At 33.1% G+C, this 18,648-nt stretch overlaps 1 protein-coding gene across 2 annotated transcripts in view; it reads left to right on the forward strand.

The window, feature by feature from the left end:
• Positions 1-960: 960 nt before the first annotated feature.
• LOC108754642 (heparan sulfate 2-O-sulfotransferase pipe) overlaps positions 961-18,648 on the forward strand; it is a 28,408-nt gene continuing 10,720 nt past the window's right edge. The window contains exons 1-2 of one of the 2 annotated variants that reach the window (XM_018497102.1): positions 961-1,035; positions 8,619-8,767. In XM_018497102.1, coding sequence (XP_018352604.1) covers positions 986-1,035; positions 8,619-8,767 — 199 coding nt within the window. In that variant the 5' untranslated portion in view covers positions 961-985. Of the gene's footprint in view, positions 1,036-2,647; positions 2,677-8,618; positions 8,768-18,648 lie in introns of those variants that run through there. The other variant, XM_018497103.1, reaches the window with a different exon arrangement.

The following is an 18,648-nucleotide window of genomic DNA, read 5'->3' on the forward strand; positions in this document are numbered from 1 at the left end:
CAAGTATATTTTGTGCAATGTGTCACTTATGTAAAAAACGTATGCTCGAACCCGATCACTCGGTACAACATTATGTGCCCGCGTTTCGAAGAGAGAACGCTCGCAAACAAAAGTCCAATCGCCTAATTTTATTCTGAAAACGAGCGCTTCCTCCCTTCACTCGATGCGTCGCGACGCGTGGTGGAAGCGGCCACGGAATAGGAGGCCCGGCGTAGGACGGCACGGCGAATGTGGAGTAGAATCGCGGCATTACGTGCCACCAAGTAACGGAGAGCGGACGCGGAATAGAGCGTATCGCGTGTCGTCTCCTCGTATTTCGCGTCCACGCGGCACCGAGGCGGCTCCGAAACGGCGAAGAAAAGCGTCAGTCGCGTGTCGGCCAGCAGACAGGTCGGTGGAGATCGAGCGGGCGGACGTCTCTCGTCTACTTCTGCATCTTCTCACGACCTTACCTTTCTTTTCGTCGGAAGACCGATGACTGAAAACATCCACGGGGACGGCCGCCGCACGCGCGCTTCGGCATCCGAAACCTGTACGAATCTACGAACCGGTCCCGCCGTCGATTCGAATTGAACGAAATATATTTGAATTGCAGTCACGATAATCGTAAAGAAATTATTCACGATCAGCGCCGCGCGAGGATGTTGACCCGGTAGCGGGTGTTGATCGACAGGGAAAATCGCTCGCTTGCGGGAATCCAACGGCTGACGTTTGCACCTGACACGTAGACGAGCGTTTTTTTTCCTCCATTGTTGGACCGTCGTTGTCGTCATTGTCATTCGGCAGTGATTCAGTGAATGGACTTTATGAGTGGCCATTGTCAAAGCTCGGCAGCATCCGCGCGCCGAAAGACACAAGTGTCCGATGATGACAAATCGTTCTCCAATGGATCGCACGTGACAACCGCAATCTCCTAGGATATCGCTTGATCGCCGCCAAGAAGAATTTGTGTAGAAAAGACCGGGTTTTCGAAAGGAGTGGCAGGATGCCGAAGGAGAACATGTGGCGGCAAAGGAGAGTGCCCGTTCCCAAGAGGTAAGGAGGCTATCTCGGGCTATGTCGAACGCGATTGAAGGCGCCTAATTATACGCGCGTACGATTAACATCTACGATGTTATCAATATTTATCTGCGCATACAGCATGAGAGTGCACGAAGGGATACCGTATCTTGCCGGCGTATATCCTCTATAACGAGCCCAAGTATTTAACCGTTAAGTACACTGTGGTGACTCAATTCAACCAGCGATCATCTACCTTCTCGATCGCTGAACGAGGCTTTTTTCGTGCGTGATTTTATTTTATTTTTTTTTTCTTTTTTAAATTCAATTTTTTTAATGTCCACAGGTATATTACACGTATAAAAATATTCGAAATAAATAACAGAACGTAAAGAATATATTACCGTCTCTATTTTCTGTATTTCAAAATTAAACATTTGACGAAAGAGAGAGAGAGAGAGAGAGAGAGAGAGAGAGAAGAAAGTCGAAAGAAATCTTATTGTTTATTTTTAAAATCGTTTTACGCAATCTTTCTCTCAAAAGACAATACATTAACATCGTTAACGAGTAAAATACAGAAGAAAATACGAATATAAAATTGGATATATAAATTTCAGACAGTAGCTAGGTTGTGTAATACTAATTTCTTTTAGAAAATAACATATGAATTCCGAATATGCAACGATCGTATAATCTATGCATCGCTGGATTTCATAATATAAAATTTAAAAGGTACAAGCATAATGGATATAAGTTAGAAAGTGAACGATTAATTTTATACAAATCTCTCATAGGTATAATGAAAACGTTACATTGTTGTATTCTTCTTTAAATATGAAAAATAGTTACATTATTAGTATTAAATTACTCACCTAATTTAAATTACCTTTTACCTTTAATTACATTGGTCCAACGCGATGTATTTCACTATTAAGTAATTTTAATGTAAGTTTATAATTGATGGTCTTTAGATATTATACGAGGCATAAATTTTCAAACATTCTCTTAAAATTATGAATCTAATACATACAAAGTGATTTGGTATACATTTTTCTTAGAGAAAAGTATAAAAAAATTTTATTTTTATAAAAAATCTATCTTGTATCGAAAAATCGACCTTTCTGGCTGTGCCATCAATAATAGATTATTCTAAATAATTTACACTACATGTCACAGTAAATCTAAGAAAGTGGATGACTGCAAAAAATACTTTATTTCAGTATTCAGATATTCTTTTATCAGTTATATGTACGTAAACGTAAGTTTGCGACACAAAATATGGACGGGACGTAATGAGTGGCTTTACGTAAGATTTTCTATACCTATTCCGTCTCATGAATATGTCATTACTTCTGAAATGAATATCAAATTAGCGGCAAGAAAGGCATACCTCCAAACATTGCGTCGGGATCAGGGTCGAGCTAACAAGTTAAAGGTCTCGCGACCAAGAAGACTCTTGCAATGAGCTGGACATGTGACAAATCGATTTATCATGGCAAAATAATGCGAGCCGCGCGAGAAAATCGTGAATGGTCGATTCTCGGGTGCTCCATGTCGTATGCAAATGTATGGTTTATCAGCCGGTGATTTCCTCCTGCGATTGACCTCCTCAAGCCTCAAGCACGCGTGAAGTTATAAGTCATAAACGAACGTTGGTGGTCTACATTGTAGAATGCGGTAAATAGGACTCCTTTCCAACAGATAGATCTAAAGATGACACTCCGCGTTCTCTACTTCCAACATATTATATCAAGTTTTGTAATTATTCAATATTACATGTATAAACATTTCATAATTAAGAATCGTATAAATTAAACGTCTGTCAGATTTGTAATTAAGTATATATAGATGCCGTAAATTAGAAATGAACGCACATAGAAAATAAACGCATAGTTTGAGATTAATTGAGAAACAAATTCTGATTATTTATTTATAAGATTTATTTAGAATATTGTAGATAATTTATAACATACATTTATTAGGATTAGACAACTGTTTACCTACATATAATTAATGTTGACTTTTTAGCAAAATATCTGTACTCTCAAGCGCTATTCTCAAAAAAGGAATCCACCAGAGAAATATATTCAACTTTAATAAACGTTCGATAATCCCCTATCTTTTTATTCTCGAATAAATTTTTATTTGCAGCGCCATTGATGAAATATGACCTTTTTTTTGTAATGACGGAAGAAGTTTATAAATTAAAAATTTTGCAGCTTACACTAGGAATTACGCAATGCGATAAACATCGTCGTTCCGCATCTTTCATTTATCTCGTGTATTAATACAGTTGATAATTACGAATTCTGCTACGTGAGTGATGAACCATCGTGACGTTTGCAAGAATGCAAGATCCATTTGTCTCGTTTCTGCGGCTCGTCCCGCGTGATGAATTTTGCTGCCCGATCGAGAAAATCGCGCGTATTCGCGATAATGAATCTCCATCATCTATAAATAAAAGTTACGAGGCCCGTTGCGTAAATGAGGCGAGCAACTGTAGGCAGACCGAAGGGCCGAGGGACGCGAGATTGCGAGGAGGTGTCACTGCCATAAAATGGAGTAAGAGTTCCTGGATGATCTCGCGTATCCGAACTATCATTATCGTCCACTTCTCTCGCCACGTGGAATCCCGTCTGCTCGCACTTCCGACTTCTCCATGACGATATCAAGTGCTCGCCGCGAATGCACTTGAGCGGATACAACGCAATTAAGTGTGACTACGATAATACGCGTTAAGTGGCCATATAGAAGATTGCCCACCATTCGAGAGTATTTCCATTATGGAGAAACAACCTCCTCCATATCAACAGATATTATAGATAGCCAGCTGTACGTCAAGCGTAAAATCTGATTTAATAAAGTATGCATAATGTCAGAGGGCATGTCTGCTTAAGCGTGTAAAAAGTCGCAAATTAACATGGGTCGGACGTGCGCGTACGCGCATAATTTCTTACCTGCGGTTAACTTTGGATATATGTATATGCAGATGCGTTTTTCTTCACCGATTGTAGAGAAGAGAATCTGTGACCCTTGAAAGATATCATAATTGATCGGGATATCCGGCACATTCACCAACAAAAGCACCGAGGAACTCGTTCAACTGGATTGAAAGATACCTCCGCGAATAAAAAAAATGTATAATTGAAGAAGCAGCATGTTAATGAAACGAATCCCGTGCGTACAGTTTAACTGTTTCTGCGACGTTAAATAAAGTGTAATAATGAAAAGAGAAATAGTGACGAAATTGTATATTTATATAAAATAATCCGTTGCGGATTGAATGAACGTACCGAGAGTTTATGAAGTAGATACACATTTCGAGGAACTTTAACTTTGGAATACGGCTTCGGCTGTAGCGACGGCAATAATTTATCATATACGCGCGCTCGTTAAAGTCAATTGTGGTCGTTGTATTGCAACGAGCAGTATTGTCGGAAGGTGCATCGACCGCGATCAAAAGTTGCATTGCAATTTCAGCACGAATCTCTGCGCTGCCTCGCGGCTTTGTGTTGCGTCTGCCAACGTTACCACGATCCATTACGAAAGATTAAAACAAAACGCACGATCATTCCTCTTCCATAATCGTAGATATTTTTCTATGGTATATATCAGAACGTAAGATCAAGCCTGAGAAAAACACATTTAAGAAATTTAATGAAATTAACAGTACAATCAAAAGAAACTTGCACGCGTCTGAATGCGTCTGAGCGCTTCAGGGACGTTTTATTTCCTCTTTCCTGTTTCACACGGACGCTAAAATAAATCATTTGAAAAGACAACAATCATTTCCCGCAATTATATATTTATAATAATCTAACGCAAAACAGTGTAATAAAATTCTAATATAAACGGTACATCTGAGAAAAAATTGTCTTTTTTTTTTTTGTTACTAGGACACATTTTCCTACTAAGAAATTAGAAGATCATTATAGCGCACAAACACAGTTTATCGCTTGCTTATTACCTCGTTTATTACCTTCCTCAGACAACATATCTGCATAAGATATTTAAAAGGTATCTTATGCAACATATACATTATGTAGGATATGATCTGCAATTTGAAAAATTAGGCCGCAATAGTATCAAACGATCTGACCCGTAAACCTCTTTAACCAACGGCACGTAGGTACTCGCGCATTGGAATAGAAATTCCTAACGCTTGAACATTCTTGCCATCGGTTCTCGCTGGCACATTTCGAGAATCGAATACCTACACGCGATGCTCTCACCCGTGCGGGACAATTGGATTTCCGATACGCGTCCGCTATTATGTACACAAGGTATATGTATACGGTATGCTCCTTTATATACCCCGTTACGGTATATATAAACGCGTTCCGAAGAGCTTACGGTTCCCTTCTCTCCGTGTGTCGTTGACACTGCGCTTGCCAGAACGATACCGTTCGTTTCTCGCTTTTCCCTCGAGTAGATCTGCTTACGTTTCGCCGATAAGCCCGGAAGAGCCTCGATGAAATACTGGAGAACGTCCTTGTATATCCTCGAGGAAACTAGCGGCATCAGCGCGACGGATTATGGCGAAAGATAGTGATTTGCGTATACATACACAAATTGCTGGAATCAAATTATGGATAATTTGAGAAATTATAGATATTCTCGATTACTCACACGTAAAAAAAATTTAATACTCGTACATGAATATAATATCTCATTTTGCTTTTTTAAGAGAAGTACTTTATAAAAGCGTTGGAAAAACTTGATTTAAATTAGTTGAAATTCTGGAATGTTTTAATTAAAAATCTTATATGCATGATTTCGTTTTTCAAGAGAAGTACTTTATAAAGCGTTGGAAAAACTTAATTCAAATTAGTTGAAATTCTAGAATGTTTTTAATTTAAAATTTTATATGCATGGATTTTTTTAAAAATACGAATAATGAAAAGTATAATATTATTCTTGCTTTTTTTTTGTGTAATGTTATAACATTAGCATGTTGCATGCTTAATGTCAACGCTCGATTAAAAAAAAAAAAATAATTGATTCTATACGTATGTAATAATGTTTAAAGTTTTTATGAAATCAGTAAAAACCTATACATTTTAACATTTTCCATCTTTTTTCTGTAAAAATATGTCGTTTTTTTTTTTTTGTAAAATTATTTGGATCTTGTCAAATCGCAAGAACACTAATTACCCATTACATTTTAATGCAGCGGACGAAAATCTCTGCATCGCATTTGTTTTGGAAGGATTTCAGGGCTTTTCCCACGAAATACTTAGCATCTCACACGGTTAATGCCTAAGATTTCCTAATGAGACGTTTAGTAGACCGTAAAGTCATAAATTCTTCTTGTGTTTAATGAAAATATCTTTTAAATCTCCAAAACTGGTATCCAAAGTAGGTATGTACTGGAGATACGTAATGTGAGCATAAAAAAAGAATCAAATAAATTTTGCAAATTTATAAATCTGATTTAACCACAACTATGTGGCTGACATACATATATTATTTAGGATATTTATAGGTTTCAGTTAAGCATTTAAGTCAAATATCGGTAAGCATTTGCAAATCTTATTCGACTTTTCATTGTAATGAAGTGCTTGTACGACATAAAAAAATTAACTCAAGAACGGAAAACAAAGCAAGACAATGATTCAATCACGCATATCTCTATCTAAGAAACTGAAGAAGATTGACGAATGTAACGTGAATAATACGAAATTTATCAAGACGTATAATTAAATATAAATTTATGTAATTTTTTTTTGTCTTAGAAAAAGTTTTTATACATAATAATAATCTTTCTCTAGAAACTAGGTTATTCTGGTGATAACTTTCTTAAATTCAAAAATTATAAATATTTGTATTTTCTGAATTATTCGATTCCTATGCGCTAATGACAAAATTATGCGACAGTTCAATGGCAGTGCAATTACCTTCCAAGTTGCAATTATTCGTGAAATTATGGTAGAAGTGAAACGTTAACATTGAAAATTTTAGTTAATGTTACAATTGCAAATGTAACCAATGTAAAATTCCTCTATCATTTCACACGAAGTATACAAAATTGATATGAAAGTAATGATAATGAAGATTCATTTCACTTTCTCTGTCTCTCTCTCTCTCTCTTGTGATTAATCTTGATATTTATTGAATAATTTTAATATTTTAATAATTTTTGTATATTTATAAATATATGTCTATTCATACATATATTAAAGTAATGAAAGTCTTTCTAGAAATACTCAATTTCCCGTACAACGGCATAGACGTATCTAAAATAAAGATTAGATTCTAGCTGTAATCGCGGTATAGATAATTACATCGCAACTGTATCAAATTACAGAATAAGCGACGTATTCAAAGTCAAAGTTGTATGTAGGACGATGAGATTCTTAAGGCGGTCGCATGAGATCAGGTATTAGACTTGGAGATCAGAGATTATATAGCGATACGTTCACGGATAGGGAAAAAATATTGAGATATTTAGAACGAATTTCATTTCGGCATGGCTCTTTAATCGTGACTGCCGATATGATTCTTCCAGGTTGATCGCTGACGAACGCGACACGAGGAAAATCAATTATTTCTCTTTATACATGCTTTCTTTGTGAGGTCGAGGATTACCGGTGAGCTCGATAATAAAAGCGCTTCGCGATTTACTATGCATTGCATCGCGCAATCTTGCTACTCATAATCGTGGAAGGAATCGATTACAATGGTCTCGCGTGCGCCGCCTGTATCGCGTTAATGCAACGTTTATTGCATTATTTATGATATACCGTACGAATAACGACTGCTATCACGGGGTGATTCGCGATGCCGTTGCTATTGCCCGTGTGTATTACACAGCTTGTTAAACGGAAGGGCTCCAGGGCAACAATATACAGAAAAAGGCCTTAAGCTAATAACGCATTGCAGTGCCTTTCCTTCACGGCCTTTTACGTTTTGCAATTAATTAGTAACGCTTATATACCACAAAATCCAAAGATCTTATAAGACATATCACATTTCATATATCACAGTAGTCGAAGATGACAATTGAAAATGACTATATTCTTAAAGATAGGTCACCTTTTTCAAACAAATCTACCAGGTCTATGGAAAGGTAAGAATTTTCCATGACTTTTCCGTATGCATATGTATAGTTTAACATATCATCACTTTAATCATATTTATGCGAATGTAAGTGGTATGCACAAATGATGCACCTGTTGCGTCGATTCCCGCGAAATTGAAGCGACCGTCAAGCTTCACGGTCGATGAGTATTCTCCAAGAACCAGGTCATACAGAGAAACATCATCTCCCAGACGGGACGACCAATTACGAGATGGATGGCTTCGCCGTGCCCTGATTCTCTCACTACCAACCCAGATGACGATCGGCTTGTAATATTTAACTTGCGAAAGGGCTTGCTTCTCTCGGCGTTGCAATATCACCATCCATTATTGTTACAAATTCTTTATTGTTTGCAAATCGAACAGATATTACCACTTGTCGCGTAAAAAAGAAAAGTAATATTTTGCAAGTTGAGAAAAAAATTGAATAACGCTGAAGAAATGAATAATAACGTAAAATTAATATAATGTTATTGAATACACTCGTAAAATTATAATGTAATGTCGTATTAATCGATTTATAATTTTTTCTCTTACAGGACGATCGAGCTGATCGCTTTAGTAGCGATATCTAGTACACTCTTTCTCTTTCTACACACGAGAGATCTACATTCGCGTCTGAAAAAAATGGAAGTACGTCTTCAACCGGGGGAGGATGATGTGCTCTCGGCGAATCAGCTCTCATCAGGTAATATATGCTATATAGTTAAAATTGAGACGAACGTATGATGTCGAATACTGAAATATCTTTGTGTACAGGAATAAGAAATGGAATGATATGTTTGCGAAAAGACGGAACATAAAATAAATATATAAAAGTAACTAAAAAGATATAATATATATATGTATTTAAAAAATACAAATTGGATTTATGTAGAGCATATCTCAGTGCACATTCTAAGAAATACCGTAATGAATTATCTTATTCAATAGCAATAAAAATAAACAAATTACATATAAATAAATAAATAGTCATGGAAAGTACGTTGCAAGAAGTCCATTTCATCTTTTTTTAATGTGATGACAAGATATTCCAGACCGTTAGAAATGTTAATTGGAAGGAACTGATTATCTATTTAATTACACAAACGTGTAATAATGGGCGCTAGTTTCTCGGCGCCTGAAAATGAACTACATTGAAATTACATTCGTGTCGGCCGACGTGCCATAATGGACACGTTTATACATGCGCTTTTACGTGCTCGTACGTACTCCCCGAGGGTGCTGTTGACTTCCCGGTTGAGGAAGGTCAAGGTATGAGAGAGTGAACGCGCATAGGATTCAACGAGAGTTAAAGATGCTTATGCATCTCACTCGCAGAACGTACGTCTCTTCATCATTAGTATAATACCTGGGCATTTCTCATAATTTTACATTTTTTCAAGATCGTATTTGAGTATTATTAACACAATAAAAAGTATTATTTGTTGGCTAATATTTTGTTCAATTCTTTATTTTCAATTGTCTCACTAACCGTTTGTGCATTGTTATGTTTTTCCAAACGAAAAGATTTTTTTCATCTGATTTTTATTATCTGTACAAGAAAATAACGAAAGAGAAACACAATACTTTTGATTTATACTTAAATTCAAGTATATTCTCAATTTTAGTATAAATTAAAATTTATACTTAAATTTTAATTTTGAAAAAGTCAACAACGACAAATCCGTCAGGTAAATTGTTAAATAAATCTCTATCCTGTCAAATGTGTTACATGTGTGCGCGTAGACGTCAAAAGAGTGAGATCTCTATATCGCCTCAATACTATCAAATAAGACTACACCACATTCATTTCGCGGGATTCGTAACGGTAGCAAAGAACTTGATTTGCTCGCAATCGCAGACTAATTATGCACCTTCTATCGTACGTTTTATACGTCGTAATCCACGTCTTTGCCGCGCCGTATTATTTATTACATTACGGCTTGCAATTATGTCCGGCGCCGCTTTATTATTTAAAGCGATGCAGGCACGCTGTCTTGAAGCAAACACGGATTACATTCGTTCATGAGATTGCGAAACACTCGCGAATTATTCCTGATATTCGACTTCTTGCAAATTTGACAATTATGTATAGGTACACTAATATTCTGCGAGAAAAATTACACGATGTTTCACTTCTATTACGAATTTGTCCAATTTATAATTAGCGATAATTTTTTATTTATGTTCAACTTGTATATTTTTAATCTTCAATTAATTTAAAGAGTCGCGAAAGAAATGTTTCTAAAATTTGAAAACTTCCTGAAGAGGAATAATACTTTGATTTCAAACAAACATTTTATGCACATGAAAAATTATAGTTTATGGTATCGCATAAAATTATCAACAGAATGCTTGTGAACACTCCTGCAATGTCGTGCGAGAAACGGCCTGTACTTTCAATGTATCCCTGCACGTAAGTTAAAAATGTTATTCATAGCCTACATGGCACTCTTCATATAAATTCGTCTCTTCTCAGAACACAATGATTAACAATGTATTATGAACTCAGCTCACAATTATTATAATAACTACTTGCATTACTTTCTATTAGAAATTTCACAATTGCAAGAGTAAACATTAGGCTCTCGTTTTTGTTAAGCGAAAGTTAGAATGTTTGAACAAATCACACACATTTTTGTGTTGCAATTGAAAGGAACACTATTTGATTCCTGTAACGAAGAGATTTCGACAAAAAGATTATTCGCGAGCAAGACGCGATGGAAATTCCAATGTGTTAACCATATCTAGATGTATTCGTTAAATCCATCATAAGAATCAACAAGTATACGGATATTTAGATTTAAATCAGCAGGGGAACTAATTATCTATATTTAATTATATATATATACACACATTGTCGTACAGAAAAGCATATCAAAATCATTTTGCTGTAAATTGTAAAATACTATCAAACCAGTTATGATCATCGTAAATCGGCGCTGATCATCTCACATGTAGCATGTAAAACGCGTGAAATCTGTGCGATATTCTTAAAAGCCGTTCACCAGCCGAGAGGAAGAAGCAACCGGGTACACGCGTAAAAGATAAAGGATGTGCTCTCCGGAGGCGGAATTGACCGAGCAGTTGAGACCGTAGCCACGTCAAAGGGAGGTGAAAGGAAAAACATCGGTGAACGTGAGCGAAAATAAATCAGACACGTAGTAATGCTCGCGCGCGTTAAAAGGAGAAATGGATTAATCGCTCGCGGCGATATAAATGGCAATGTGAATGGAAATGAAAGTTCAATCATTCACATATATACACTAGATCGTGAGGAGCTATTTCTGCTGCTATCGTAAAAGACTCGGAGTGAAGATGGAAATAGTGAAAAGACGATAAAAAGATGTTCGAAGCAATCGTCTACATTTCGAGAAAAGTTATTATTATCGGTGAGACGTGCCCCATTCGTAGAGAATAGCGCTTTTGCTAATAGCGACAGTTATTTATTACATATAATAAAAAATTTTCTTATTCCAAAGTCAATAAGGACATACGGAAAAAAATGTAATTTAATGGGAGGACATTTGCTTATAAAATCTCGATACAATCAGACAAGTCGTAAACTAGTATCTACCTGGTATGATAAAATAATAAAATAGAGGTTTATCTCGAGAATGAAATGGATTAACGAGGTGCCTTCCACTTCTTCGCAAGGATGTATTCGCACCTTCATGGTGCACCCTAACTCGATGTTATCGCAACTCGCAACAGCTCGTAATACGTCTACAAGGAATGTGCAATGTCCGGCCCCTTCGCGTACAAGATCGAGATCGAGAATGATCTATGGAGCGCCATCATTCGCGGAAACGATCGCGCGATTTAATAAAAATTCAAAATACTACGCGATCGTGAATAAACTTTATATGAATATGGCCCATTTTCTTCTTACGTATTTTTTTATTATCTTTTATACGAAAAGTAAACGTTATTTAAAATATCGAAATCTAAAAAATTGATTTTTCTTTAAAGAAAAACTATATGTCGGAAAATTATACGCACTTCTTATACTCTCTACACGGTAAAAAATTTTTCATACATTAGTATGTATAAACATAAATATTCATAAATATACATCCCTCTTTCTTTTGCAAAATTACTTTTTAGTGTAATAGAAATAACAATACTAATGTGAAAACATAAAAAATAATTAAAACATTAATTAATTTTACAAAAAAAGAAGGATGTATGAACATGTATGGACATACCATATTTAATGTAAAATTATGTATATTTATGAATATTTATTATGTTTATACATATTTATACATATTCATGTATGAAAAATTTTTTATTAAGTAAGCCATTGTTAAAATCTTTTTCAATATTCTAATTAATATAATATTTAATGATCTATTTGATTAGTATTGTATACAAATGGAACTACTAATTTTAATAAAGTGCATAATTAATTTGTGTAAAATTCTAACAAAACAAAATTTTCTTTAAACTATTGAGTATTGAGGTAATCGCTGTACGTTATTTTTTTCCGTTCTAATCGTTCCGAAACAAGATTTTACATGCAGGTCTCGTTGCCTACTTCCTTGTTTGTGTTCACACCTAACTTAATGATCCAACGATTTAGCACGGAATAAGCTTATAACAAGGAATTCACATTAAGCATATGTGTAAACATAATACGGTCAATGATTTACGTTGACCTCGTTGATTAATGTTTACTCTAATTGATAGTAGCCAGCCAGACATAAAATGACAATGCACATGGGTGAAAGTGAAGTACTTTTTATACATACGCTATATAAAATGCATGTACCCGCTGAAAGCGAAGTAGCTCGCGGCTTCTTTAAAAGCTACATAATATCATTTTATTGATAAGCAAAAGTAGCATGTCAAAATTAACTAATTCTAATGTCCAGGTGACAATAAAGTAACACATTCAGGAATTATGTTATTCTCTCGTGTATCTATCGAAAAGTATGTCATTCTCTTGTATATCTGTCAGTTAAGCAAATAATCATTCAAATATTAATCATTTATCAGTAATAAAAAAAATTGATAAAATTGTTTTGATATTATATATATGTTTGTGTATGAATACATATGTCAGGTAGCTCTGATAAAAAATACTTTTTTTTATTATTATATTTTTGACTAATTCTAATAAAATCTAAGTTTAGAGAAAGAAGAGTAGCAAATAACCTTAAAATTCAAATACAGTAAAAGTTCTCTTAAGAATAATTTTCTATAAAGAGAGAAAAATGATATACGAGCATACTTTTTACTTTACAATGCAACCATCTAGATTTAAAAAATGATACGAAATCGCCAAGAGGAAGTGCCATATAAAGTTACAGAAAATTAAACGCAAATTCAAGAATGACGTTTACCTTTGTTCATCACGTACTTTCCTTCTAACTGTTGTCATGCAATGCTATTGTCCCGGTCACAATCGGTTGGCTGCTTTAAAACAGAATAGGAAGTGATCCTTATTGTTGCATTTACAATATAATGCATATACAATACGTCAAGTTGTCCGCCTAAAGAGTACCATTAGTTAAGTATATACTATTTAGATCAATCATCGCCTACGATCATTCAAATGAGAATATATTACAATGATTGTAACCTTTAACTCTTTAGATGAATACATCACAGTGAAAATGTTAATAATGAAACATTACCGAAGCATGTGCAGAAGTCAAAATGGCGCTAATCTTATCTTAATAAAAATTAATTTTAAAAATCCATAAAATAAAGTTTTTTGTTTACCAATTTCGAAATCAATTTTTAGAAATTTTTATGTAGTATTATTTTTAATAATTATTATTTTGTTGATGTAAAGCGTTTTAAAATATAGTTTTTACAACTTCGATGTTATTATATGTATAATATAATAATTTTCTTTTTTTTTTTTTTAATATATTGTTATGTTAAATACGTCAGCACATTAGATTTCACTATGAATTCAATTAAATATCTGTTATGTGTGATTATATTAAAACAGATAGCGAAACTTCTGTAGGTCAGATAAAATTTTATAAATAGAAACAGGTTTATAAACACTGCACGTTCAAAGTATTACGGTAAATCTCATAATTCAATTGGACTTAATAAAAAATTAATTGATTCAATGTACGCAGTAATAAATATAACAACCTAAAAATTTACGATTTTTTCTAAATATAAATATAAATATAAATTTCTAAATATAAATTTCGAAACAAACAAATAAGTTTTTTTTTTTAAATATTTATAAAGAAATGCGACAGATGTATAAAATTTCTTTATTGATTTCTTTTTTGATTAAAATTAAACTTATATATGGTATAAGTATCTAGTACGGGCTAGTAACGATATATTATAGGTTAACATACTGTTCGAGGGAAGTGATGCGAATAGTGTCCGTCTAACCCACTTCGAGCAATTTCCTTCTTGAAACGCATCAACGAGCTGGATCATGTTGCAAGTATATAATATACGAGTAGATCGTGCCGAGATGTATAGCAAGATGCGTTTTATACATCTAAATTTTACAGACACATGATTCTTTCGCATAAGATCATGCTGAAAAGCTATAATTTCTTCGTAATTCAATCACAGAATATTATAAGGTAAGAAAATGAAAAAAGATGAAAATAAAATAAAATAATTAAAGCTTAGAAGTGGATTAATCGTAAAAAGTGGATTTAATACTTTATTAAACATTATAACGTATAGTATCTATCTTCTTTCAACACATTTAGAATCATGCTAAAAAACTTTCGAAATAAGCCTTTCTTCAATCTATCATTTTACAATTTTTATTTTAATTATTATATTATTTCCTATTTTAAAATTATGAGAACTAGGCAGTTGTTTGAAAACCAAAATTACATTTATTACGTTATAGGGATGTGCGGAGAAGTATAGACTATCGATATTTCGTATCAATATAAATTGAAATACACATATCGGCAATATATTTATTGAAAACGATTCGATATTCGGGAATATCGTTACTTTTTCGCATGTTTTATTATATAGAGACGGAACACAAACTTTCAACAATTTTAAAGAAAAATTAAAAAAAAAATCAATAGGTAAATTCACTAATTTATCAATAAAATTATAAATATTTTAGTAAATTTATGTGTACACAAATGGGAATGGGAAAGAGATTGATGGGAATAAAAAATTATGCATTTATATACATCTTATATTACAATACATATATTTTATACAAGTCTATCAATTAACAAAGATAATATGAAACATAAAATTTCTTTTAATTTTATTCATGATGGCGTTGATCGCGATGTCTAAATTGTTCTCAAATTGGCATCCTTGTTACATTTATGCGATTGAATTTTGGAAATACAATTTTTGTATCAAATCAATTGATATCTACGTTTCAGATCCGATATGCTCCGATACGGAAATTAAAACTTTTGACGTAAATATTGAATATTAAAAGGGGCAATATTTCAAAATATTGATTATATCGGAACATCCCTAGTTATAACTACATGAATAAATGATTGAGTTAAATAACTTATTTTGTATGTACGTAATACAGTTTTCAGATTATTCGCCACTTAACGCAGTTCCAGTAGTATGTAAGTTCTATCTAATCATGTTATATGGTAATAAGACTATAAAAGGAAAAGAAAGCGGACGTTTCTATTTTACTGTACTATTAGCACATGATGAAAAGATGCTACAAACGAATGATTGTACAAACAAATGATTGTACCCACGTTATCAGCCAACATTATGGAAGTCCCATTTAACTACAGTTAGCAATTTTAGTTTCACTTAATGGAATTGTCGCGCATCGTGCGCTTTTCTAACATAGTAATATTAATCTCTGGCATAAGCTCGTGATTTATCGTTCAAATGTGGTGACAGTATTCTGCGAGATCGGACAACATTTATAAAGGACTTTCGTTTGATTATCAATGTACTTCTAACGATAGGTAAATTTCACTTTCTAGAGATGTCTGACAAGACTAAATAAAATACATATTTGCGACAAATACTTTTATACTTCGAAAGTAGGTGAAACGATATAAATTTTAATAGCGAATAAAATATTAATAACAAATAAAATATGAAATTTACTTTATAATTTTTCAGAGGCATTTATTGCTTTATTATATTATTGCGAGTTTATTGTTGGTTGTATGCAAAAGTCCGCTTTGATGTCGTTGTTATTGTTATCCTAAAAAACTATTAACTTAATGAGAGATTTAATATTTAAATATACAGTTGACATAAATTTTATTTCTCTCTGATAGATATAAAATTGTACACTAAATTAAATTAAGATGAATAAATTAGTTGTCAGTAATTAATTTAAGTCAGTAATTTAAGTAAATAATTAAATTATCTATACATATTAAATTTTGTTAAGCATTTATTATAATATGATCAACTAAAATATAAAATAAGCTTTTAACGAAATCTTACTAAATTCCATAAAGAAATTAGTAATGATACCAGAACATCTTGTTATAAAATTTGTATTTAGTATAAGCGTCTCATTTTTCGGTTAAACGGCTATAAAATATGCTTTTGCGAGTTATTTGTAATATAAACTAATTCTAAGCATTTTTTCGCCGGTAGTATCTTCACGAATGCAAATCTCTCGGATTCTTTGAAACTAGAAAAATTCATCTTTTTTGCGATTATCAAAGTAGCGAGAGTTGTTTTTCTCAGCAGTTTAGGCCAAGCCCTTTATACCTTTTACGGTTGGATCCATTACCGCGGAATCTTATAAACGCTTCTCGTCGACCACAGGCGGTATGTCACGATCAAGTGCTTCATAGACATTCTGAAAACAAGTTTTCTGCGACGAGAATAATTCCTTATCATACCGAAAAAAAAGACTTTTTATTGTCGTCTTCCATTTTTTAAACTTTCCATATAAACCTCAATATGTGGATTGATTGTTTCTTAGAAAATAAAAATTGAATGACTAAACTTTCAAAATTTAAGAAGAAAGAAATTATATATATAATAGAGGAGAAGGTGGTATTATGGCCAGTGTAGATATTGTGGTTCTCCTTAATATCTTTGCTGTTATATAGCGAATCCTAATTACTTATGCAATTATTTGTTCAGTAGCTCGCCGTTACATCATGATGCTAATATTCCAATATTCAATAGTTCAGCACTTATTACAATGCATTTTTACTTTCAAGCATTTCGAAACGTTTCTAAGGTACATTTTAGCATTTAATTACACCTGCTTCCTCATTTTTCTTTAACTTGAGCGCATTATTACATAAATATATATAATATATTTGAATGTGTTACTTGCTATTTAACATTTTATTTGACTGTATATATTTTGAGTTATGCAAATTTATTAATAGCATGGCATTTTGCTAAAATGTAGTTCTCTATGCATATTGATCACGGCCTCTTTTTTGAAGTTTTTATATTAAAATAATTATTTGATAATTGTAGCTCTACTGTTAATCTATAGTTTATATTACGTATATGTAGATTTCTAGTACTGAGCAACTTATATGCGGCAGGAGTTATGTGTACATACATATGTTTACATAATTCGAATATTCTATATTTTATTTTTTATGTGAATTTTGTAACTAAATAATATTTTTTTAACGAAACCAATTTTTTATATCTATTTTTGTGAAAGGCCATATTATCATCCCTGTTTTTTTTTTCAAATCATTATGTAGTGTCCTTATATTTTTATAAATAGCATTCTAAGTAAAAGATGTTTTATAACTTTAAGTGTAGAGTCGATTGAACAACATTTTGACAAATGTAATTGTTGAGTTTTAAATTTAAATATTGATTATTAACCAAGTTATTGTACAAAATGTAAGTGGAGTGGCCATAATACCACCTTCTCCTCTATGTATAAGTACATATACGAGTATAATTATAATTAACTTACAAATTATTTGATTAAGTATAAAAATAATGATATTAATATATGAAAGTCAAAGCCAATATTTTCCTCGTTGAATAAATTTGGAAACTAAACTTTTTTTAGAATTTAACTACTATTACATTTTTGTTCTTCTAATTAGATTTCCCTTATTATAGATTATAAGATGTTTAAACATGAAAATCGTAGAAAGGGTCTCGATCGAGATGACTTCGAAGTCTCGATCTCGACCCACATTTCCCGTTCTTACAACGCGCGCTTTGCGAAAGTAGTCAAGCGACTCTCTTTCGAATTTCTTGAGACATTCCTTTATATGCAACATCTTTCCTCGCGGTATTGCAGAATAGTATTATCCAAAACTCAAACAATTTCTCGCAATTATTAACTGTTTTAGCTGTTTCGACAAAATTCACGATGTTACTTAAGGCGTTACTGTCTATACTGTCTATATTGGCAACAGCTGTCTATTAGTTTAATCATCTTTTTAACACATATTAAGAATGCACAATTGACTTTCACAATTGACATATTTATTCACTTTCAATACAGCTGTAGCTTATTTAAACTTATTACGTATTCCTGTGTGTTAACTATTAGTTAACCCTCAAGAAAATCTTTGAATCTGACTTGATAATTTAGTCTCGGCATTTTCAGAGAAAGATCGATGCCTATACACACTACTTGACTATATGTATACACATACAACTGTGTGATTCATAAAG

The sequence above is a fragment of the Trachymyrmex septentrionalis genome, unplaced genomic scaffold, assembly GCF_001594115.1.
Source record: "Trachymyrmex septentrionalis isolate Tsep2-gDNA-1 unplaced genomic scaffold, Tsep1.0 scaffold80, whole genome shotgun sequence".
In the NCBI taxonomy this organism is placed as follows: domain Eukaryota; kingdom Metazoa; phylum Arthropoda; class Insecta; order Hymenoptera; family Formicidae; genus Trachymyrmex; species Trachymyrmex septentrionalis.